The sequence below is a fragment of the Oryzias latipes genome, chromosome 8, assembly GCF_053564925.1.
Source record: "Oryzias latipes strain Hd-rR chromosome 8, Olatipes_Hd-rR_3.1".
Lineage (NCBI taxonomy): Eukaryota > Metazoa > Chordata > Actinopteri > Beloniformes > Adrianichthyidae > Oryzias > Oryzias latipes.
The window spans coordinates 18,272,138-18,297,662 of record NC_136244.1 but is presented as its reverse complement, the minus strand read 5'-3'; the positions used below and the strand labels follow the sequence as shown (position 1 = coordinate 18,297,662).

Here is a 25,525-nt window from a genome sequence, read left to right as displayed (position 1 = left end):
TATCTTTCCATTAAGGCAAAAATGTACTTTTCTTTTTTTTCATCGTTTAATTTTTTTCCTTGTATTTATGGAGTCCTATACTGGACTCCATAAAGAGATGCACCCATTCTGTTCAAATCGCGAATCAATGTGCTCGAAGTGATGTGACGTAACGATGCCTCTTTTCCATCGGTCACGTGATTTGCAGTTTACTCCAATCACTACTGAGCGACACTTCCGGGTAAAAAAAATCGATGGAAGTGTGTGTCGACATCTGTGTTTCAATCTCAATTTGCCTTAAATCAAGCATAGAATTTTCTCTGGCAGAGCTTTGGAAATATTTGATAGTTTTAGGGTAAATTTTTATGTTTCTAGTATAGTTTCAGACTAACTTTCCGGTTCATTCGTTTGACATGCGTATGCTAACAACAAGCTAAGTGTTGCAGCCCACAAAACTAGTAATTTTCTCGGCTGCAAAAACTCCCGTAGAGCAACAATTGCAACAATGGTTTTGATGGAAGTAGAGAACGGGGCTTCTGCTGGAGGTGACGAAGTAGATGCAGATATCATAGCAAAAACATGCCTGTTGGGTGGCTTTAGTGAGGCTAACGAGACGAGGAGCATCCTTTCCAGTCTGCCTGAAGTCCACGGAGATCAACGGACCACCGAGCATGTAACCCAGCGGTTCTTAGGTAAGGTAGTACTGACAAACAGAATCACGGTTCCCACAATCACACACGTACTATTCACGACTCTTTATCCATCTGTTTAAACAGTGATAATGAATGGATATCAAGAGCAGCCTCATCTGCTGGATCCACATCTAGGTAAAAACAAAAAAACAAAAGACAGTTTCAGTATTTCCCACGTGAAAAACGCTCTTTTCACCTTGACCTGCTCACTCCCCGTTAGAATGGATGATGAACATGATGCTGGAGTACGTGAGAAGGGAAGACTGCCCCCCTTCACTGCTGCACCTGAGCTTCAAGTTCTTGTACATCATCTGTAAGGTCAGTCAAAAGACTTTTGTCGTTCTTTTCTGGTTGGAAAAAAAATCCTCAAAGCATAGGTTTGCACTTTCGTATCACTCATTTTGTTGATGCTTCAGGTAAGATGTTCATTTGTGTGCATTAGGTCAGGAGCTATAAAATCTTCATGCAGATTTTACCTCACGAGGTTTCGGACGTGGAGCCGGTTCTTCAGTTGATTTCTAGACAGGATCCCAAAGACTTGGAGGTGAGACCAGCATTTCCAGGTGTTGAACTAAGGGCATAGCTGTAAAATAAAAAAGTAGTTTCAAAATAAAAGTGTGATTTGCTTTTAAATGTATTTCTTGTTATTGCAGAATCAGTATTTATGACTGATTCGTATAATAATGACATTTCTTTTTTTAATAAAACAGAAGGACATAAATCCCATTCACTGAAATGTTTTCATTATAAATTATTGGACTTTATGCAATAATTGCAACATGAAACTTGCATTTTTCACGTTTAATCACATATCCTTTTCCTGATCATTGATCAATAAGCGTTCAATACTTGATAAATATTCTGTTCTTAATCAGATAGGGACCTGATTATGGCAACATGCAAACATGTATTTATAACAGAAATAACTCAATAGAGGTGGGATTACATACATTTGCTTCTTCTCATTCCCTTTCAAGGAAAATATCAAATTATTTGACTCTATCTGATAATCGTTATATTTAATTAATCTATGTTCACACGTTTTTACTGTATGCAGAACGGCAACAAATTCTATAAGAATAGATGTAATTACATTGTCAACAAGATAACGCCATTTTTTTAGCATCTTTGTCAATTTTCCTTTTATTTTCTAAACAATTTATTACATGAGATCTGAAATGGGTTTGATATGTGTTTTCTATTAAAGTATTTGAATATTCATAACTCTTACATTCAATCAATCAAATCAAAATATATGGATTATGTTAGAATAAAGACAATGATGCCGTTATTATTGTGTTTTGATGCCTCACTTTAGTTCAGCTCTCTTTAAAAACCTTAAAATCTTAATAACTGTGTTTTTTGCAAATATTTGTGACAAAAGTGCTTAAGCAAAAAGTGTGGATGATGATGTAAAATTATTCATAAATTCCGTGTTACGAAGTAACAACAGTAAGTCTATTTTTAATCATCCTTTTTCTTTGTCAATTCAAACAGAGTTGAATGGCATCTTTATAAAAAAAAAATCAGCACGATTTCTTTAATAGTAGTATTCTGGAAGGCCTGAAATGTTTAAATGCTTTCCCCAACTTCAGTTTTACACTTTGGTCTTATAATTCCAGGAAGAAAGCTTTAACATTTCACCATCTGTTCCTTTTAGACGTGGGAAACTCGTTACATGTTGTTGTTGTGGCTGTCCATGACCTGCCTCATACCCTTTGACCTTTCCCGCCTGGATGGCCACCTGACGTCCACTGGTGGGAAGAAGGAGGACCTCGTCATGAATCGCATTCTTGCTATTGCAAAGGTCAGCAAAGTAAAGGCTTAGGTTGTTTATTTATTGTAAAGTAAAAAAAAATACATTAATTGGTGTCAAATTGATCTTTACATTTTTCTTTTAAAAGGGTTTTTTATTTTAGGCAAAACTGTTTTTCCTTTATTTCATTTGAGTTTTTGAATCACAGTTTCAGCTTTGTGTGATTTGTTTCACTAGGTCTGTGAAAACTAGTTTTCATTGCAGAATAAAATTGATTTTGAATAGAAAAATAACTCACCATCGAATCATGAACTTGTCAATCGGAAACAAATACTTTCAGTATGTTGTCAGTGATACCAAACCGTTAAGCTTATAAAAGTGGGCAGCAAGGAATTTGTTGTGGTGAATCCAGGAAAACCACAAATTGTGTGGTTAGTAAGTTCTAATACACAGAAAATCAACAATGTTGTTTATTTTAATTTTTCATCCATTGTTCAACAATAACTCTAGAACTGTTCATAACTTTTAAGAAAGTTTAGCTTCCTTAAAGCATTAACCGTGTTTTCATTAAAGTTTTGATTTGATTTGATTTGAAATGGTTTATTTCAAGCAATCAAATAGAAATACACAAAAAGCAATACTATTATCAGTTATACATTCATACAGTAACTAATCAAACTTAGGATAATTAGGCATATTAATAAATATTGCTTGAAAGGGAGTGGAAGGAAGCGAACTTTTGGTTACACTATAACCATTTTATTACATGATTTATCAACATCCGGTTCCTAGCTTTTATCAGAAAAGTTAAAGGATTAAAGTTCACAGATATGAAGCATCATTTTTTATATTTAAAACAATTTAAAATGTTGAACTTTTGCATTTTTGACAACTTTGTTTGAAGCAGTGATGCGAAAGTCGGAGTGGCGATGGCAAACCAGGTGTTCGCCAGTCTTCGTGCAAAAAGGATTTTTTTAGGTCCAAAAAAAACTTAAATTTTTTAATCATATGAAAATGTGAAATGGCAGAAAAGTGGAGATCCCAAAGTGGAAAAACAAAACCAAGTCAGTTTGAGATGCTTATGGAGGAGTTTTGAAAGAGATCAAGTTTTGTTTTACAGTTTTAAAAAGGTAAACAAACCCTGTTTCAATTGAAAAATAAAACAAAAATTTGGCCGTACCAATTAGCTTTAGAATTGTAACTATAGATTAGATTATTGATCATCATTTGTTTTTGTGTTTTATAGTCTTACTTAGTGGTGACTGACAGTCCAAGGGACGCCGCATCTGTGCTCATATCAAAGTAAGTGGATGGATGGATGGTCTCTGTTACAGTGACATTTTAAAATGTGCTCTGTGTGCAGCATTCATATATTAAAAAAAGAAAAGACCATTTTAAAATTTACAAAATAAGTAATGAAAAAATAGCCACTAAAAACAGGACATTATAAACAATCCATTTGTCTCTTGATAAAATGTGCATCAGTCGTTAAAAAACAAGAAGACGCAATTAATTACTGTTAAAACCAGAAAAAATAATAGTATCTTTTTGTTTTAGAATAAAATATACAGTTGAGTTCTAAAGCATAAGTTTAATATTAAGAAGTAATGAAATCAACGTTTTCTTTGAATCCACTCTCTTGATCTTCTGCTCTGGTGTCCTGGAGCTTGATTGTCTGTCTTTGGGATGTGCTTCTGCTGCATCTTTAACCTCCCAGATCGTGTTGTTGCAGCTCACGTTGGCATGCTGAAACTCAGATACAGTTTTTGATTGAGAAAAAACCCAAACATTTGTTTTTCTCTGTGCTTAGCTCCTGCTTATCGATTAAATGACTCAGTAGCTTACGCTTTTTAAAATGTATTTTCTGCCAAGTTATGCAAATCAGTTTCCTGCTGCCACCACGTCGTCACTGCAAATTTATAACAAAATAAGATGAAATAAAAGTGTAAATTGATCAAAAACATGAAACGGGTGAAAACATACTGGCAGCCTGTGTTGCAGCTTCCTGCTGAGCAGAACTCACACAGACCCAAAAGCAGCAGATTAAACAGCACATGCAGAAACTAAAGCAGTGGTGTGTTCACAGTGAACGCGATTCGCATGTCAAACTCGCGTCCACGTCTATGTTTTAAGATATCAAGTCGTCTGCAATTAAATTCTTAAGAATGGAGCAGAGCAGGGAGCTTGTGGCCTGCTCAGCATATTTTCTACTCAACAAATACTTTCTTTTTCCATTTGGTCTGCTCCTGAGCCGGCATGATTTGAATAAAGAAATACTCAGAAATGCAATTTTTAAGCTTACCGTAATTTTCTAAAAATTAGTTCTCCATCATCAGAAAAATGCCACAAGAACATGTTAAAATAAAAATAAAAAAAACAACAAATAAAACCTCTTTTTTATTATTTAGAGGATGTTTTTAAAAAATTAAAGGGAGATGAGGGCTTTTGGGTTGCAGTTCACCCCCCTAACCACTAGAGGGTGAGATTGCTTTTTGTATGCTTATCTGTTTACCTGCTTTTCCTAATAAAACAACTCATCTGACTTTTACATGATCCCCCAGGTTTATGACCCGCCCTGATGTGAAGCAGAAATGCCTCGGAGAGTTTTTGGACTGGAGTCTCACCATGATATCCCAGAGCAGAGACACCTCAGTGAGAGACATGGTGTTGGATGGTGCTCTGCAATCCCTGGTAAAGAAAAAAAACAACAACCCAACAACCCTGTCACTGTTTGGAGGCGTGTGCTCTCCTCTCACAAACCTGTTGAGGGTAATCTGCAAGAGCAGACATGACTGTTAGGTTTCACACAATGCCCTCTGCGGTTTTAGCAGGTGTGTGTGATACACCTGTTGCCTGTGTGGGACCTGTTGCTTCAAGTGGAGTTATGTCAGCGTAATCCACCGCTTTAAGATAAACGGTTCTCCCACTCGTAAAAGCAGCAGGTTTGACATTTGAAGGCAAATCCAGCATCTTCATGTTTCAAAGTCCCATCTTCATGTTTTATGCATTCGTTTACGACCGATGTCAAAGGTTTTAGGATTTAAAGGCTTATGTGTTTGATTGAAGACTGTCGGATGCAGCCCTCAAGCATATCCACCCTGTTCATTTGCACTAAAACTGGCTAAACAAGTTCAGAGCTTCTTTAAGTGGTAAAGTAATAAAACACAGACTAGGTGTTACCTAGGGGGCTTAAAATTGTCTCTGGGTGTTTTTTCACCAGGGCCAGTTTTCTCCTATTCATTGATCACAACTGAGCCTTTAAAAATGGATACACATACGTTTATACAGTTTGACCTTTTTGTAAAGGATGAGTTTGTTCCCTGCAGGACTTGATTTATTTATTTATTTTTAACAGGCAAAACTTTTTAAACATGGAAAACGGGATGATCTCTTACAATATGGTAGGTTTTCTTTTCATTTTTGGATGAATCTGTATTTCTGATATGTCAGTATTGTAAATGTACTAAAGTGATTCTTTGTGTATTTATTTGTTTTGCTTAAATCTTGAAATATTTCCGTCTGGGTGCTGGGTTTCGTGCTTTTCCAGCTCCTACGGTTCTGCAGTGCCTGGAGCAGAAACGTCTCTCAGAGAGCACCGAGGCCATGCTGCGAAAGCTCAACGTCAAACTCATCCAGAGGCTCGGCCTCACCTTTCTCAAGCCGCGGTTGGCCGCATGGAGGTCAGAGGCGTCTTTTCTCGTAACCAAAATGACCCGAAAACAGTTTTGTGTTAAATATAGAACGATCGCTCCTCTCAGCGGAGATCCCTCCATGTAGTGACACACGGGGAGATGGGTCAGGAGCTGCATTGAAGTGAATATGCGTGTTTTCAGGTACCAAAGAGGCAGCCGCTCCCTCGTAGCCAACCTTTCCATGTCCCTTCAGTCTTCAAGCGGTGCAGCCCAGACTCCTCAGGATTCTGATGAACAGGAGGAGGACTACGACATTCCAGAGGAGCTGGAAGCTGTGATTGGTCAGTTGCAGCCTTTGCTAAGTTTTTAAGGGAATCATGATCACAGTTGAACGGGGTCGTCTCTTTACTTTCACAGAACTCCTTTTGATTGGACTGAAAGATAAAGAAACTATTGTGCGTTGGTCTGCTGCAAAGGGGTGAGGATACACACATGTGACTGAAAACCTGATCACAAAGCTTCATGTCGACACTTGTCTGGAAATATTTCATGTTGAAAGCAGGTCCTTGGAGGGAGTTCATGCTCTACAAAAATCTATTTGGTTTGATCTTCCAGCATCGGGAGGGTGACGGGGAGGCTTCCCAAGGAGCTGGCAGACGAGGTAGTTGGATCATTGCTGGACTGCTTCAGGTGAGTTCCTCCCTCAGGCACATTGGCTTCAGCTCCACATCATCACATTCATCACATTTTTGCCAGTCGCACTGGCAGATCATTTAATGTCTGAACTCTTTATGCTCTTCTCTGTCATCAAAAGTTTTCAGGAAACTGACAGTGCTTGGCATGGAGGCTGTCTGGCTTTGGCAGAGCTGGGCAGGAGGGGGCTGCTGCTGCCGTCGCGGCTGAAGGACGGTATGTGCTCTGCAGCGCATTTTCAAAGGGTTTTATATCCTAAAGAAAAAGGGAATGTTTTTCGTTTCTTTATTCAGTGTTTTTTACAATACATTGTAGAATCTTCAATCAACTTTGTACAAAATACAGACATAATCATCTATTAAATAAGTTTATATGCAACTTTTGCATCGAGATGCATCGTTTTTATACAGTATCAGTTGGAATTATTAACATTGAGTATGTGTACTAATTGTCATGAAATATTATGGATGTGCCTTTTGAATCTTACATACATGTGATTTAGAGAAGGAACGTTTCTGCGCTAAATACAGAGTCCTTTAATGTTTTCAGCAGCATCGAAGCCTTTTCCTCAGAGCCCGCCCTGGTGCTTTCTCCCCCCTGTTTGTTTTGTGGCGTTTGCTGTCTGCTTGGGCTCCGTGGCTCCTCTTGGCGCCCGCTGCCCTGGTGGTTGACCGGTTGCTTGGAGGAGGGCGCGTCTCTTCTGTGAGGTCTTGTGAAGCCGTGCGTGCTTCACTTAAATCACTTGAAGAGGTTGCAGAGCTGGCTATAGCAAGCTGGCAAAGTGCAAGAGCTGCAGTCTGCCTCTGGTCACATGGCTCTTCATCCTTGTCATCCTCAGGTTTGTGTGGAGAGTCCGAAGTAGTCGGAGTGTGTTCAGGGCTGCTGTGAGCAACTCGAAGACTGAGGTTAAGTGGGAGGTCGAGTTCCTTGGAGCTGGCTGAGTCGGATCCGTTTGGCCTGCTCTCAGATTCTGGTCGTTGGTCCATGCCTCTGGTTGAAAGGTTGAGGGGGGCTAGATTGGCTTCTTGTCTGTCTTCATCTAGTTCAGATGTTGCATCAGGACATGGCTCAGAAACAGGCAGAGGGACGTATCGGCTGCTCTCAGTCAACCTGAAAGAGACAAATCGAAACGGAAACTTAAAGAAAGTCCCCTCATAAAAAGCCCCAAACTAAAGCTGTAGATGAGACTCACCTCCTGTCCATAGGTTGAGCTCTTAACTGAAGTAAACTTTCTGCCGACTCGTCTTGCCTGGAGTCTCTGTAGACGGCTTCCATGGTTGTGTGTCTGTGCAGGAGGGTGGTCTGAGGGCTCGCCTTGGGCTTCTGCGTCTGCATGTCTCTCTGAAAGATGTTAGCTTGACTCGGTTTGTCGGGGGACCCCAAAGCTGAGTAACCCTCCTTGGGGCTCAGCCTGGTCACCTTGACTCCACTTTGGTGGTCGTCCTCTTTTGCAGAGCCATGTGGAGGGTTGTGATTTGGATATGAATGCATGTAGTACTCGTAATTCTTACTGGCGAGCGTTTGACTGTAATAATCCAAAGAAAGGTATCCGGGTGCTGGAACTGGCATAGGAAGATCGGGGGGTCTGTATGGGATGTTATACAGGGCGGGCGTGGAGGGGAGATAGTGGTAATATCTATACTGGTAAGGTGGAAAGGGGGAGGAATGGGGCGGGGCGATTGGTGGTTGCACTATGGGTCTTTGGGGGTCTAAAAACTCTGGCTGTAAAGGAGCGGAGCTGGGATTATTCACGTGGGGGTTTCCTGGTACACAGTAGGACTCGTAGAGTCGATCTCTCAATGCGTAGGGGGGATATTCATGAGGCATGAAGGAAGTTGTCGGTTTCAGGGCGATTGATGAGGAAATTCGGTCCCAAGGGAAGGTGTGGTAGCCGATAGCTGGACTTTGTTGGTCCTTTGTCTGCTGTGCTGGGATCTTTGAAGCCTCCACTCCGTCACGGTTGGGTGTGACCGGGGAGAAGGCTGATTGGCGTGGCAAATCCATCTTCTTGTTGCTCTCGTTCTCCTCTGACTCTGTACTTGGTTTTGTTGCCTTCTGGACGTTCTTAACGATCGGAGTTTCGTGTTCAACGTCGAGTTCTTCCGCACCATCTCTGCTGTCCGCCCTGCTCTCCTCATCTTCTACCGTCTCCGGGCTTTTGTTCTGGTCCACCTCCGTCACATCTGTACAATCTTTGGGTTTGGCTGAGATTTCCTTTGGCACAGTCTTCATCTGTCGGCTTGGTTGCCCGTTTTTCTGCGACATCAGGGAGATGGAGTTTTTGCACAAGTTGTACTTCATGTGGTTGAAGAGATGAGACTTTTCGTTGCAGGTGAAGGGACACTGGAAGCACTGGTAGTTGAAGGGCTTCCCCGGCGGCCGGGGAATGTAGTGGGGTCTTTTTGGTTTGCGTTCATGTGAAACCTCCATCTTGATCCCAGTTGTCTGTAAGAAAAGTGAGACACACAGGGAAAAAAATTTATTATACTTAGACTGTAGTTGCTTTTACATTGAAGTTAAAGAGCTTTCTTTCTACATATGACCCCAAGTTATTTAGAATCGAATATGTGAACTCCTGCATTGTTTGCGCATGCTTTTCTCTGGGCCGGCAGTCAAGAAACAAGTCTGATAAAGTTGTTTAGAGTTGCTTGACTGGTTCAGGTGGAGAGCTTTTGTCATTGGATGGTTGTCCTCTGCATTTCATTTGCTACATGGATGAGAAATCCGAACTAAACACTGCACCCTCAGGCTAATGTATTTCCGCATCTTTTAGTTCACTGAAAACTGATCAAACCCCAACAAAAATGTTACTTCTTTAAAAAATAAAGTTAATAGTAGTGTTTGTTGTTGTGTTCAACCGTGGATGAACGACGGCGGCTCGCACACGCCTCTGCTCGGCCAATCTGTTCATCCCACAGCCCCACTTTGTATCGTTTCAATCCTCGGCTCCATAACGGCAAATTAACCGCTCGCCCATCAGGCCTAAACTTCAGGCGCTCAGACCTGGAGGACATGCAGAGACTTGCTTCCTCCCGTCGCTTTACTAAGCAGTGCTGCCGGCGTGGGAACTACCAGCCACCTGCTTCCCATGATTACACCTGTGGGATACAGTCATCACTTGATGTGCCTGATCACTTTGCAGAAACTAAACGCTGCACTTGTATTTTTAACCGAAACGGCGTGAATGCACTTATTCTGAGAGACCGTGAAGGGAAAATTGTCTTAAAATGAAACCTGCCCTGAAGCTGGGACTGGAGCGTTGCAAGCGAAGGCATTGAGGAACCTGCTTGTCGTGCACTGTCGCAAGAAGTTGTCACTCAAGTTTCTACTGAAGCGAAGGCACTCCCTTTGTAAGAACTGAATTCTTCTTAAAATCCAGTTCACGTATTTGCGTTCTTTTTTGAAATTCATGTAAGAAAACTTAAATCTCAAAAAAGTTTTTTTTTAAATTTGTTCCACTTTTTCAGAGCCCTCTAAACTTTGGCTAACAGAAAACTTCTGCTAAGCGTAGGAGAAAACATGAGTGTTTGGTGAGCTATTTAAGAGTTTTTTTTTAATCAGGGCATCAGTCTGAGAATAAGCTGATTTTACTTCTGAAAAAGAAACGCGTACATTCACATCCCGTGCCAAATGCACCTGTTTATTTTACAATCTGTAAATCACCTTAAGATTAGTTTTTCTTAAACCGATGATATTCAAGTGAAAAAAATATTTTTTACCTGGATGAAGCTGCGCTTTCTCCTGAGTTCGATGCCGATGAAGACTCTGCTCCACAGCTCACATCCAGCATGGACCTCTGCTCAGGATGCGTGCTGCCCGTGAATGTGGCTGATGGAGAATGTGTGTGATATGAGTTGTCTGTTCAGTTTTTCCCTCTAAGGTGTGACAGATTGGGTGGAGCTTCAAGCCCAAAACCACAGGCCCCTCAGGCAACAGTGATGTACCTGACATTAGTCAAGCCTGGGGCAATGATTTAAATGAGGGAAGCAGGGGGTATTGGACTCTATTTAGTTGAAATCTTCCTCTTTTTTGTAGAAAATGGCTATTTTGTTTACATAAAGCTGGTAGTGAAGTCTGGTGGCCAGCTGACGCGTTGCTAAGTTGCAAAATTGATATTCATTAAAGTTTTTGCTTTGTTCATCGCTAATATGTAATATATTCTTTATTATGAAAAACTGGCAGATGGAAAGAAACCATAATAAAGTCAGCAATAGAGCTCTAAAGTAGACATGTATGCGATAAATAAACACAACTAAAAGGGTTTTTGACAACTCTTTCTTTGTGTACCTGCAGTTGTGCCTCTTATTGTGAAGTCCCTGACCTACGACGAAAAAAGGGGAGCGTGCAGCGTGGGCTCCAATGTGCGTGACGCCGCCTGCTATGTGTGCTGGTCCTTCGCCCGCGCCTACGAACCCAAGGAGCTGGAGCCTTTTGTTAGTCAGATCGCAAGGTAGGCCCTCTTCATTTTATTCTTACATTCCCTGCACAAACCTCGACATCCATCACTGCTTCGGCCGTGAATTAACATCAAGAGTTAACATCAAGTGTTTGATAGGTATGTTTGTAGGAAGATTTGGGGGACATCGTCGCCTCGCGTCCTATGCATATTTATTTATGTTTGTTTGACTTCTTGATTTGTTTTTCCTGAAAAGAAGACGGAAAATAAAGGAATTTCTCTTAAAAAAGTAATTTTGAAGCAATTTCATTTTGGCAAAGCATTCTGGGTCTTCTGCTTTTTGGACTTAAGCACATGGGGTCAAACTTCCCTCGTGAGAAACAAAAAAAAAAGCTTTTCTTTAGTAGGCTTTCTGTCTTTTTGGGTGCAGCTCAGTAACTACAAGTCTGTAACGCGTTAACGAATCAACAGAGCGCTGATTCGTTAACGCGTTACAGACTTGTAGTTACTGAGCTGCCTGCCTAATTGTTCTTTTTTGAGCTAAACCTAAATGTGGTATTTAATGACAAACTGTAAAATATAACAATAAAAAAAGAAAATCAATACAGTTAGATTTTTTTTTCTATTCTGAAAAAGAATTTTTAAGCATTAGAGGCTAATCATGAAATTAAAGCGTTAGGTGTTTCCAATCAAACCTCCAAACTATTTGTTTCATGATTCATTTGTGAAAAAACAATCATTTAACCCAGATCTAGAATTTCATTGCTATTGCAAAAAAAATTGTGCTGCTGAATTAATTGAGCTGTATTAATTTTATTAAATCCAAAAGATTTTGTTTTTGCACACACTTATATAAAAAGTAAGTACATCTTTGCTTTCTAGTACTACATAATGTATTAATAGGGTTAATATATATTACAGTTTAATTTTGTGATAAAACGTTGTTCTTTTACTATTTTAAAACTACCGTGTTGATCTAATAGTTTTAAAGGTAACATGTAAAAACCCATAAAACACAAATAAACAATAAAAATAGATGATTAGCTCAAAACTGTAAGTTTGACCTGATTGGTCGTAAAAATGCGTTGTAGTGTGTGATCCCTTTGTTTTGTCAGCATGAACATTTCATTTTTTTCACCAATGCTCCTCTGAGAGCTCAGGTGTAACCAGAAACATGGATGAAGAGGCATTATACCTACTCCTCCTCCTCTTCCTCCTCCTCCCACCAGCAGCGGTCGTGGCCGATGACCGTCCTGGCTGCAGCAAACAGCTACAGTTGCTGCTTGTCTAAAGATTCTTTCGATTTAGCAGAAACTGCAGCCCGGGGAGTTAGCGGTAAAGATGTACATACCGGTAGTTTTTGCCCCACTGCATCTGTATAAAGTGACATGTGGCTTGTGTTAATGATCCCTTCAGGTAAACCTCGATAATTAAGGTTTATTATTTTTTTTTCTCTCTTTAAAGATTCAGGTTTCTAGCTTGTCTTGAATTCATTCTACATAAAAAAGTGAACACAACAAAAACATTTCGATGTTTCGTTGTGGGTAACATCTCATTCATGTATTGATATATTTCAGAGAAGCAGCACAGTTTGCCTCTAAGCTGTATTTTACTGCTTGAAACCAGTTTTTGTCACATGGATGCCCCTGAGCCTTCCCTGCTGGTTTGTGCTTTTCAGTACATGTTGATACAGGAATGGAAATTCGGCACTTGATCTCATTTTCCTACCGCCATGTTGTCATTAACCGAAAGAACAAACGGACAATCGATTTTTCGTAATTGGAGTATTTCCTGAATATTGAAGAAATACCTTAAACAAGATATTTGGTTAAGACTGGCATGTTAATTTGCTGATTGGAAAGCAAAAATGAAAGTTCTGTTGAATAAGACTGATACGGATTTCACATTGTCCAGGTTTCTAGGACAGCAGAAGAGTTGTATCTTCAGAACCAAGTTTTTAAACTCAAACTAAAGCTGCAACGCGGGATGTGTAGCCTGTGCAGTGCAGAGTGCTGCCTTTTTGTCAACAGTAACTGTTTATAATCATTCATAATCTTTTTTTCCTCTCCCTGTTGGCTTGCAAGTATAGACCTGTGGCCTGTGACTGTGCAGACCAGCTCTGCAGCATCAGTTTTACCTCTCCTTGCAAATTATCTTCGGTTTTTAAGGACAACACCCTCCCTTCTCCCTCGTCCCTGGGATTGCCAGGTTTCGCCTTCTGTTGTAGGTTTCGGTCGCCGTTTGGCAGCAGCGTTGGGACAAGCTGGTTCCTGCTCCCATTCATCACAGTTTGATGACATAAACAGAAAGTTAGGGGGTGGGGGGGCATGCACCAACAGTTACAGTTAGATTATTTTGCTGTTTTTTCAAGCAAACACAAAGGGAGGACAGTAAATTAGATCCCGGCCGTCTGTGATTTATATCCCCGCCTGAACTGTGTGGGACGATGACCTGTAGAAAATCAAATAAGGAGAAAACATTTGAACAATTTGCTGATCCTGATTTGAATTCTTTTCAACGCTCTTCCCTCTGCAGTACGCTGCTGATCACCACTGTGTTCGATCGGAACATCAACTGTCGCAGAGCAGCTTCCGTGAGTTCTGCCTCCCCCCTCATTCCTGCTAAACTGATCACATTTGGTTTTAATGGCCAAAGTTACACTTTTTGTCTCTCTTTTTTTTTGCTGTTCCAGGCTGCCTTCCAAGAGAATGTCGGCAGACAGGTTTGTGACTGAAGCTTTGACAACCTGAACACTGCGATTACCAGAAATTGCCCCGATGTGACCCGCATCTGTAGGCAGATTTACATGTCAGGTTTAAACTTGCCTCATTGCCCAAAACCTTTAAAGAAAAATGACACATCACTGTGGGATTAGCAAACTCTCTGACGTTTGCCAAAAGGCTTTAAGACACAATTCCTTTCAGTTCTATTAAGGTTTTATTTTGAAGTGATACTTTTTAGTAAAAACACAAATCTCCTTTTTCTTGAAGGTATAAACTCTTACGAGTTCATTTTTTTGTCTCAATAGGGAACATTTCCGCATGGGATTGACATCGTTACTGCTGCAGATTATTTTGCTGTTGGAAATCTCAACAACTGCTATCTAAAAATCAGGTAAGAAACTGTTTACTTCAGCAACTAAAAGCGAAAACCACCAAATGCTCAAATAAAATCCCCACTTCTGAAAATCCCCTCAAATTTTCAAAGCTTTCAGTTCTTCATTTTTTTTATTTAGTTTTTCGTCCTATTTAACTTCTGGGATACGCCTCTGTCATTTCTAATCATGAAGGAACTTGCTGGTTATATAAAAGTAACTTGCCAGGGGTGTGATTGATTGGGAGCAACTCTCTGACACTCCAGCTGTTTGATGAACTTTTATTCTTTAGTGCCACTCTGGAATTGTCGCATCTGTCGCCACAAAAAGTGAAAGAAAAAATATACAGAGTGACTGAAGACTTTAGCCTCGGGGCATGAATGAACGCAAAGCTCCACGTAGCAGGAAAACAAAATGTTCTCATCCCCAACACAAAGGTTTTTCACATTTTTGTCCTGGTGGTAAAAGCCTAAGACTCTCTGTTGTTTTCAAAGTGTCTTTATAGCTGGTTTCCCCGAGTACACCAAGTGCATGATAGACCACCTAACAGCCATGAAGATCAATCACTGGGACTGGTGAGTTCTGTTTCTAAAAGCACACCTGGTATAAAGACACAGAGTTACGCGGGTACTCTGGCATTAGCTTTTTACTCAATTTTTTGTTGTTTCGCAGTGCGATCCGAGAACTCGCCACTAAAGCGCTCCATAACCTGACGCCTCAGGCGCCTGATTATATGGCAACAACAGGTAAACAATGTCACTTTACCTGTTGCCCAAGACAACTTTCTTTTAGGACTTCTTTTTGTTGTGAAGGTAGCTCTATCCTCATAAGATGCTTTTCTGTCCTCCTCCTTCTGCATCATACAGTGCTGCCACAGCTGTTAAAAATGGCGGGAGACACGGACCTCCACAGTCGCCACGGGGCCATCCTGGCATGCGGAGAGATCACTCACGCTCTGTACAAAGTGGCCCTTCAGACCAACAGGTACTCCTACAGTGCAGGTCCTTATTAAAAGCTGTTCGGCCATGGCATCATTGTAATGCGTCCCTACCACATGACCAGTTTTGATTGCGACTGTCTGCGATAACTGTGCCGAACTCCCGAGTAGCGTTTATACTTTTCAAGCTTGATGACGCGATTGTCAGCAGCGTTTCAGTGGTTTGGTATCTTACTCATAGTCATACAGTATATAGGGGTCTTTGAGATTCTGTTTTTACATATAGGTTTTTTTTAGATATATAAAGCTTTTCTAAAGATTTTTAGATTTATGTAAATATGGTTCAGACAAGAAAAGGTAGGTGGTACATTACATTTTTTTGTGTTCTAAAAGCCTCAACATACCTAGTAATGATACTTAAAAAACGTTAAATTTGAAATGATTTGCCACCTGCTCCATATCTTAATTAAATATAGCTAGTTACGGTTGCATTAGAAAGTAAATGTAAAGTGAAAATATTTTTTTTTTTAATTTTTGGGAAATGAGTGAGAATAAAATAATGTCTTGCATTTATACTAAATCATGCCTTCCAATTCCTCGACATAAGTATAGGTTTAATGGTGCGATATGCACACGATTGTACTACAGGCGTAAAATTACGGCCGCAGATGATGTCATCAGCCTGAGTCACATTTTGCAGCGATTGGGGCGATTCCCTTCCGATGGCCTTGCGACCAATGCGACCCGAGCGATTACAAATGAAGTATAAAGCAGGTGGTAAATTGTATTTTTTAGGCTGTTTATGTGTCGCCAAAATAAGAGCATTTTTTTCCCATTTTGTTTTTGATGGGTGTGATTTGTCGTTTAGGTCCATATTGAACATCATTTCTCCAGAATGTGTGGATGAATTAAAAACCATTCACTTCAAGGTAAGTGCAGATGAAGCTGCTTGCAAATGTTTTCGCCGGAATAGACGGTGTAAGAATGTCTCTGCTTACAGACTCAAATCTGTTTCCTTTCAGCTACATGAAAGAAAACAATACAGGTAAGCAGAAAAATGTAAACACTTGAACAAAGAATATATGTTTGATCATTAATGATGCCTTTGGTTTTGTGTAGGGGGTTTGGGGGTGCACTGATGAGACCAGCAAGTGAGTTTGAGCTGTTAATTAAAAAATAGGTGAAAAGATTTTAGTTTGTTGGATAAAAACGTGTTTTCAAAATAAAATTGATGATTATTCTGTTTTTCTTCACAGTTTGCTGTCTGATTGAAAAGCTGTCGCTGTCCAAGTTGCCCTTAAAGAACGACCCCGTCCTGAGTGAGATTTATGTTTTATTCTGATATTATCTATAGTTTGCCAAATCTGGATTCCAGCTGAAGGTTGTGAATGTTGTCTAGCTGGTTGGCAGTGGGTGATCGACGACACCTTACAGACTCTTCATCTGATCTCCAGCGGAAACGCAGATGACATTATTGTGAGTTTTATTTTCATATTCATAATCACTGTTAAAGGCTGGAACATTTCAGTTTTGTTTTGACAATATTGACTGCTTTAACCCTTTTGTATTCTGAAGAACAGAAAATCTTTGTCTCTTCTTCTCCGTTGAGTGATGGTTCTTTGTGCGCAGGCTGCCGTTGTTTCCGCCTTATCGGCTTTATGCGAGGGGTACTACCAGGATGAAACAGGCCAAGTAGACTCTCAAATGCAAGGTGGGTTTTTTTTTATTATGTGTCAAAAGGCAAATCTGGACTTCTTCTGCTACTAACTTCCTTCTGCCTGCTCCTGCTCAGATGTTCTGGTGTCACAGTACACTGAAGGACTGAAGAGTCCTCAGATCCTCACTCGTTGCGGCTCTGCTCGTGCCCTCGGCTGTCTACCCAAAGTCATGATCCACAACAAACTCAGTCAGGTCGGTTTGATTTTTTACATTTTTTATTTAAGATCTCACTATCTCAATTGTTCTTTCACTTTTCTGGCTGGTTTGTTAGATCCTTGAAGGGCTTGAGCAGATGTGCACCATCACCCAGAAAGAGGGGAGTTTCACTGAAGCGAGGAGAGATGCAGTCAGAGTGATTGCTCAGTGAGTCTTTTCTTTCTTTTCCGTCTTCCTATTCTTCTTCTAAACCCAGGGTCTGGTGGTTTGCGTAACAAAGGTCTCTGTTTTTCTGTCCTTTATTCTTGAAGTTCTCGTTGAAGCATGTAGCTCCTTAATGCTAAAATAAACATTATCCGACTCTACCTGCAGGACCTGTATGGTGTGTCTGTCCTTATATCTGACTTAGTAGATTTTCACTTTTCAGTTCCTCGCTTGAGGTGCAGTTTTATGCTGTGACCTTTTGTGTCGTCAGGGTGTGCGCGAAGGCCGGCGTTTGCGCCCACGGCCGCCCCGACTCTGTGCTGTGCTCAGAGAACGCGGCTGAGGTTTTCGGTGTTTTGCTCAGCTGTCTCAATGACTACACCATGAGCAGCAGAGGGGACGTGGGGGCCTGGTAAGTATTTGACGCAAAAATACTCACACACATACAGACATGTACAAAATGCACACATGGGGGTTTAATCCGCCGCTGGCTTTAGGAATGCTCCCTCGCTTTCTGACCCTACGCAGAAAAATGTTCGCCTCACTCATAGCTTCAGGTCACGCTTACAGACTCGCCAGGAATGTCACCAGGTCTGTCACCTGTCCTGGCAACCAGGGATGGGCTGCCTCTGAAACGCTGTCTAGGAACCTTCCCTTTAGTCTGCCGCTGTTTTAATGTATCCCTCTTCCCGTGGTTGGGCTTTTGAGCTCCTGCCAATCCCACATCTGTGAACAAACACAAAAATTGATGACAGACAAAACAGTGTTTTCCATCAGTTGCAACAGTGTAACTATTAAATGCAAGCTCCTTTCAGCGTGCTGCTTCAGATACATTTTATTGCGAGTACTGAGTCCCACACTCTTTGACAGGGTGAGAGAAGCGGCGATGACCAGTCTGATGGAGCTGAGCATACTCGTGGCGAGCAGCGCTCCCAATGTTCTTGTGCCAGAGCTGTGAGTACCAATCAGTTTTCCTGAATAATTATTTTAACACCTTTATTTCAACCGCTCTTTTAGGAGTTTTTAATACTCAAAAAGATGGAAGGGTTGACACATGACAGCAGTGTGTCCCCCACGCTTCTGTTTCCAGGGTGAAGCCTTTGATGTGCTGCTTAGCCCAGCAGGCGGCAGAGAAGATCGACCGCTACAGAGCCCACGCCATCAACGTTTTCCTGCGCCTGCTGCACAGCACTGAGCCTGCAATACCCCACATTCCCCACAGAGAGGAGCTGCTGCACATCTTTCCTGCGTGAGTCACTGGAAACCATCTGCAGGTGTAATCAGCTGTGAAAGAACGGGCTTTTGAAAGATAAACTTGATGTTTACATGGTAAAAAAGATGAACGCTGAGAACTTTTTTCTCATCTCTGACCTCCTTTTCAGTGAGACCGTGGCCAGTTTGAACTGGAAAGCCCCATCTCAGGCCTTCAAGTACATCACGCAGCTGCTGGGTTTGCCGGAGTATCAGTACCGCACCCTGCTGGGCCTCTCTGTGTCTGTGGGAGGGATCACAGAGTCCACAGTAAGTGAAAAAGCATGGGATTGGCAAATCAGAAAGGGATTTCTATGGAAAGCAATGGCTTGTTTTTGAGTAAATATCTATGTTCAGGTGTTTCTCAAAGCCATCTGAATACTTTCTTCTCCTGACCAGTAGGAGGAGCTATGGGATAGCTTTTGCTACAATCTCTGACACCTGTGTTCCAGAAAAGACTTAAACTTATGAAATGGCCATAAGAACTTATTTTTAACTCTTCTCACTTACATGTGTTCTAAATAAAATATTTTTAAGCACGTAACAGCAGGGGTGAGGCCATAAAAGTTCTACTAATCTCCCAGTTCAGGTCTTAAAAACGATCCCTAAGAGACAACCTCGCTTATGTTTTCATCTGTGGCTACCGAAAACCCCTCTCTGCCACAGATGCATCCTGAGAGACCAGAGGTACTTTGGTACTATATTTTTGTGCAGGGTTACATTTGGGGAGCCGAGCCAAGACTGCAGCAGTTCTCGGGCCAAAAGTTAGATTCTCACACCACAGGCACAGATTCACACAAGCCAGTAAGAAGCAAAGCGTCCACCAACCTTGCAGGGGATGCATCGCCATCGATCACAAAACACTGCTAAAGCCAAATGGCAGAAACGCTTGGAATACTAAGGAAAAAAATCACTTTAAGATGTGTTTTTTTTTTCATCTTAACTTGATTTTCTGTTATTTCTTATTCCCAGAGAGACACAAAAAGTAAAGTTGTACTCAAATATAGTAAAAGAACTTTCCTTTTTTTGCTGAAATTTGATCATTTTACATTTTCTTTTCACAGCACCCCCACTTTTAGAACAATAATCAAATCATACGGTCATTTTAGCACTTTTAGGTGTGTATTCACATTCATTGCGCTCATATTCTGCACTCCTGTGCCTCCGTTTAGGTGCATTTTTCTTCCCAGTCACTGTTTGACTTTCTGAAAGGAATTCAGGGGGACAGTGAAACTCTGGGACAGTTTGGAGACACACTGCTGAGAATCTTCAGAGACAGTCTCCACAACGACAGGTGGTTGACCAAGTTGAAGGTGTTTTTCTGCGCATTTCCTTCATTCATCCAATCCTTTTGTTGCTAAATTTGTTCCTTCTGCTATTTTTCTTCTTCTTTAGGGTTTCTGTTCCTTTGTTAAAAATGCTCAATCAGTTACTCAACAATAGCTGCTTTGAAATTTTCACCACACAAGAAAAGTAAGTAGTTTGACGCATCTTTTTTATTAAAAGATCTGGAGATTTGTGGTGGATTAAATGCTCCGTTCTGTATCTTTGAAGTCATCAGTTCTGCGTGGATCTTTTGGATCTTTGCAAAGAGTTCAAGAAGTCTAAGGACATTTCCAAGCTGAGCGCCTGTGTCTCTGTGTAAGTTTCCATCCGAAAGAGAAATTCATGCGACGCTGATGCAAAATGACACCGTCGGAGCTGATGACGCTGCCGTGTGTTTCTCAGTTTCTGTGGGCTGATCCAGTTCCAGGGAAAAGTGAGGAAGAGAGTTTTGTCCCAGCTGCTGCTGCTGCTCTGCCATCCATTCCCTGTGGTGAGCACATAGCTGAGAAATACTCTCCTAATCCCCGTCATGTGTAGAAACCACCGACGGCCAACGGCGCACTCGCTGAGATTCATCTTTCCACAAACAAGATGTTTTTTCAGGAAAACTAAAGTTTTTGTTGATACTATCTCAGTAGCTGTTGGTTCACATTTTCCTCTGTGCAGATCAGGAAAACCACGGCGAATCAGATGTATGAGATGCTTCTGACGTATGATGACATCATTGATGCAGAAATCCTGGAGGACGTAATGACCTGTTTAAGTGACACTAACTGGTTAGTACGTTGTTCATTTTTGGAATCTTTTTTACTACATTTGTTGACTTTTTCACATTGTCTTATTTAATGTGGACTTCAGGGAGAGCGACCTCGCCATAGTGCGGACACACAGGAATCAGCTTTGTGATTGGCTCGAAGTACCCAGGCCACAGCTGGTTGCTAAGGTAACTGTTTATCATTATTAGGGTAAACAGCTGTGCAGGGTCCCTGCAGGCAGAAGCAAAAACGCATAGAATTGAGCTTAACGTCTGTGTTGAGTTTGACCCCAAACCGCGCTCTTTAATCAACAGGCCCCCGTCCAGGCTTCCTGATTGCCGTGGCTGTTCCAACCAGCAGCAACTAAAGGAGAAGATTTGGAAACAATCGTGAAAGAACCCACCAAGAAATGATCATTTGTCTTAAAGTTTTCTTTTTGAGTCACATTTGTAATGTACAACGACCTTGAAATGGCTGGAGATGCTGGGAGTCGAGGAAGACTGTGACCAAAAGCGACCTTGCTGGTTTAAAACAGAGCCTGTTGTGTCATAGTTGCTCATTAGAGGCCGATAGTGGCCACATTGTGGCTGGCAGCTTTCGTAACAAAGATGCAATTGTTGCATTGTGCTTGACTTCGTTGTTTCTGATGGTAAGTCATCAACTGCAGAAATTCCCAGTGCTTGTAATCACTATATTACATTTTCTGTAGTGTGTAGTGCAGTTTTCGTAATATGATTCACATAACTGAATTTGTCCTCCTGCATGGAAGCTTGACATGTATTTTGACCCCATTAAAATGAGCCAAATCTGCTTTCATATCATAGGTTTGCTGTCTGCATATAACCAAAGCAACATTTGTCCATTTTTGCTCACAAAATCCCACTTGTATAATAAATTGTCAATGATTAGGATTCCTGTGAAGATTTCAGCAACGCATCACTTTTAAGTTTTTTCTTTTACAGTTTTCATCATCTGGAGTTTTGTATTAAAATCTGTAAATGTTTAGACATCTGAAAATTACGGGGGCATTAGAATGCGAGTGCGAGTGTGGCCTCATACCACACTTGCAGCCACAGTTTCCCTGCATGGGTGTGTTTTAAATTGGGTCTGGGTTGCCCTGCATTGCTGCAGCCCATAATTCCACTTTAATTAATTCGCAGCCTCATAGAAATTCTTGCAGATGCTAATGAAAGAAATGGTGTGTTTGTCTGTAAAACGGGCAGGGCACAGAGGAATGCTAATAATTCCTAAAAGGCTTACAGTCTACCGGCTGTATCCATGGCGATTCTCCACATACAATGGTGGCTTTTTTAGAATAGAAGGGGGGGTTGCTCTCATTGACTGGTTTTGGTTGGATATTAGGAACGAGCTTCCTTACATTTTCCTCTCTACTGGTCATTATGAGATAAAGTGCTGCTCGTGTCTGGTTACCTGACTAGTTTATGAGGATGTAATGATTATTTTGGTTAAAGTTTAAGACTCTGGCTTTGCTGCATTTGCCTAAAAACACATGGATAGTGCAGTCGTTTTATTCTAAACACTGAGCCTGGTATCTCTGTGAGACTATAGAAGCTTTGCCCCCAACAAACGGTAGATTACAGCGCTCACAGAGCAAATAATTTTGATTATAGTCCTTGTATGTTGCGTGCGTCATGCTGCAGGAGGACAGTGGGTGCTTGTGCAGCACTGAAAAATAAAATCATACCCTTTCCAAAAACCTTTTTTTTTATTTCAAAATTCCATGGAGAAAACTGTTTGCAACTTGTCCCGTGATCTGGTGATTGCTATCAACACGCATGCAATCAAAATCACTTCCCATTTCGCAATCAATGCTTAAACTGTGGTCAACGCAGACGGTTATCTGACAGCTGCCTGCATAATAACCTCTTGTTTATACATAGAAAAACTTTCTCTGTTCAGTTTGAACAAGCTGAAGCCTATAAGCAGAATGCCACAATGTTAAGGTGGTATTTTTGACCATACGGAAGCACATTACATTCAAAATGAAGGTAGAATCATCCTGTAAAACAAATATCATGCTTAACCAATGCTTATGACTCATTAACCAGATGACATTTATGATTTACGCCTAATATTTTCCACAATCATTAGAAAAATGTAACCGCCTCAAGACTTCCTGCTGCTTTCACACCTAGTGGAAGAGTAACAACTAAACCACCCGCCGGTTTTTCAGCTTCATTAGTGGAGCTCAAGTCTTAATTGCCCTGGATTTATGGGGCGGTGGTCCTGCAGAGCAGCTGTAAAGACTCCACTGTCCTTTTAGTTCTGGGTCTTTTTTTCTTTTCTTTTTTTTAACAGCCCGTCCAGCTGGACCTTGGGCCACATTCTGAACAGTTTTCGTGTTTATCTGACTCCTGAAAATATTGATTTTTTTAAGTCTTTGGGTTTAGCGGGGAAAAAAAGACTCCTAATCAAACATCTGCATACAATTAGTAAAGTGCTCAAAGCAGACACTTAAAAAGCAAGAACTGCAGTGCATCTGAGGATCTCCATCAACATGAAAACATCAAGACAATACAGAAGCTGAGGTGAAGAGAAAAAAAAAGACTGAGGACTGTAATTATATATGACTGATCGAAATAGCAAATACACAGTAATTATATGATCGATAGAAATAGCAGAAATGCTGTCATGAATATGACAGCTGATGTGGTCTCGCTCCAGGAAACCGCCGACTTTATACGTTTCCAAAAAGCCATAATCAGGAGCACACCAGGCATGCGCTCCCTGCTGAGGAAATTGCCATGTTGAATGGAATTATAGTCATTTGGGATTGGTGCAGCTGAATACGTTTGGGAACGTGGGTTCATTGCTAACCCTGTGCCCTTTTATAGACCACAGGCTAATGGTCGCTGTATTTTTATATCAACAAAACGGACACATGCTCTTCAGGTACCTGGCTGATTGAATCAAAACTTTATTCTTTTATAGAAAATAACATTTATTAGGTAGATTAAACTGTGGTTTCTGACTGAAAGAAATGTAATATTAAAAAAAAAATAGAGGACAATTCTCAGACAATAATTCTGTTTATCTGCCCTTGGTTGTAAGCTTTCAGTTTCCAATTAGCCTCTTTGTCTTTGACCTGAAGGAGTCAGACTGCTGATCTCTCTTTTAGCCCCTCCCACATTCCTTGGTTACTTATTCGTTGTCTGTGCACACGTACCCACCTGTGTATTGTATGTATGCAGACTTATGGGTAATAAAAAATTAAAATTAGGAGGGCAAAGAGTTTGTGGATCATCGGAACATTTAGCTTTAAATCTGGAATTTTTTCTATCCTTTTTATGCTCTTTGACAATAAAAATCCTTCCTGCTACTTTAGTATTTTCAGAAATGTATAGATTTCTGTCAGATAATCATATATTTTCATGAAAATAAATAAAATAAAACCTGAAATGCTTTTTTCTCCCCCCCCTGCACCTTTTGAAGTCTGAGCATGCTCAGTGGAGAAGCATCTCCTCTGGCTTTCATCACCCCGGCCTTGAATGAACCACAGAAAGTCTTGCTGACTGTTTTTATGGGGCCGTCCAGAGAGACTGTTCTGCTGCTGCTGTGTAAATCTCTGCTTGCAGAGGGACTTTACAGAGGAGGCTCACACGTCAGGGGTCTGGCTCGCCTGCAGTTTGGACTCCAGCCAGAGTGAGCTCATCTGTGACAGTGCGTCCAGCTGCTCAGTCTAGGGAGTGCTGTTCTTTGTTGACCTCCTCATCTGGCCCGGGCTGCTGTGAGGATGCGGGTTAGTGTGACACTCCTCAGAAGGCTCCGCTAGGGGTTGACCACTGGCAGTCTGCCGCCCCCTCGGCGCCTGCTGAGCAGCGCGGCCTCAGGCCTCTACTGTTCCCCACGGAGAGGCCCAGTTTGTTCTGGACACACGCCAGTGCTGAGCAGCAGGGGGCATGGGCAGGTCAGCTCTCAGGGGTGGTCTTGCAGTTCATGCGTGTGAATAAATGTGTTACGTGTTTGGAGCCGGGATGATTAGCTTGTGTTTTGCTTCAGTGTGATTCTGTTGTTCTTGCTTCAGAGTTAAGCGTTGGGATGTGAAAGCTCTCTGTCTTCATTAAACCTACTGTGCATCCTGGGAATAGAGAGGAGGACAGGTCATAAATGATTACAGTTCATACTCATTCAGGAGTTTCTTCAAAATAATTGTTAGCAAGCTCTTAAATGAAGGTTTTGTCGCTTAAGGTTGCTGGTTTCACCACACAGTTGCCTCACTTCCTGTGTGGAAGGGTGTCATTCTCTATCAGCAGCACTTAAAGATCCACAGAGCTTTTCAGAGTTTTCAACATCCTGGAAATATAGTCCAGATTTGGTCTGCTGGACTTTGTCATCCAGCCAAATCCTGAGCTAACAAAATCAATCTGCTCCCAAATCATGGGGCCAGCCAAAGGTCATAACCTGAGAAGGAGTCAGATCTTCACGTTCACCCTCCTTTTCTCCTCCTCCTCCTCCTCCACCACCTGATCAGGTTCTCTGTTTGACCACTCCTCTCACACATGACCCGCTCTGGCATGAGCCTGCCATTTGGAATCCATTAGCCAACCCAGTCGGAGGTTTCTGACAATTAAAAATAGATGTTTTCCACGTTCTCTCTCATATTAATGGCCAGTAGGGTGTCATGTTCACTCATGGGATCAGCTCCTGCTCCTTCAGGTGTGTAGTGTTGTGTTTGGGGTCAGATGAACCTGGGTTTTGGGACGTTGTGGCTCTACAGACTGACTCTGCTGAGCTTTTTTGTTCTTAGAAAAAACCTCACCCAGATCTTACAAAATCTCTCTGCGACAGCATTTCTGCAGCACTTGGCTTTAAGTGTTTCTTTTAATTTTCGAGAATTCTTGAGAAAATGGTTCAAATTTAAATTGTGGTGAATCAGGAGCAGATGCAAAAATGTCATTGGAAAAAGCTTGTAGC

General features: G+C 41.4%; 2 protein-coding genes across 2 annotated transcripts; one reads left to right on the top strand and one right to left on the bottom strand.

Annotated features, from left to right (window-relative positions):
- Window positions 1-189: 189 nt before the first annotated feature.
- On the top strand, window positions 190-21,501 carry tbcd (tubulin folding cofactor D). The gene is made up of 39 exons (XM_004071637.5): window positions 190-671; window positions 756-806; window positions 892-989; window positions 1,114-1,215; window positions 2,332-2,478; window positions 3,674-3,729; window positions 4,989-5,118; window positions 5,783-5,828; window positions 5,975-6,107; window positions 6,261-6,400; window positions 6,477-6,537; window positions 6,675-6,749; window positions 6,874-6,968; window positions 11,046-11,202; window positions 13,684-13,741; window positions 13,841-13,870; window positions 14,177-14,262; window positions 14,737-14,817; window positions 14,915-14,988; window positions 15,109-15,226; window positions 16,048-16,108; window positions 16,202-16,224; window positions 16,299-16,330; window positions 16,436-16,498; window positions 16,579-16,655; window positions 16,809-16,890; window positions 16,972-17,090; window positions 17,170-17,261; window positions 17,530-17,670; window positions 18,129-18,212; window positions 18,349-18,507; window positions 18,641-18,779; window positions 19,682-19,803; window positions 19,905-19,982; window positions 20,064-20,150; window positions 20,238-20,325; window positions 20,502-20,611; window positions 20,694-20,778; window positions 20,905-21,501. Exons 1-39 carry the CDS (start codon window positions 485-487, stop codon window positions 20,923-20,925), a joined length of 3,588 nt encoding a protein of 1,195 aa, XP_004071685.1. The 5' UTR covers window positions 190-484; the 3' UTR covers window positions 20,926-21,501.
- On the bottom strand, window positions 7,024-10,608 carry znf750 (zinc finger protein 750). Its single transcript, XM_004071393.5, has 3 exons — window positions 10,472-10,608; window positions 7,945-9,197; window positions 7,024-7,862 (listed from the first exon to the last, which is right to left on the bottom strand). The coding sequence occupies exons 2-3, from the start codon at window positions 9,180-9,182 to the stop codon at window positions 7,298-7,300; spliced, it is 1,803 nt and encodes a 600-aa protein (XP_004071441.2). The 5' UTR covers window positions 9,183-9,197; window positions 10,472-10,608; the 3' UTR covers window positions 7,024-7,297.
- Window positions 21,502-25,525: the final 4,024 nt, after the last annotated feature.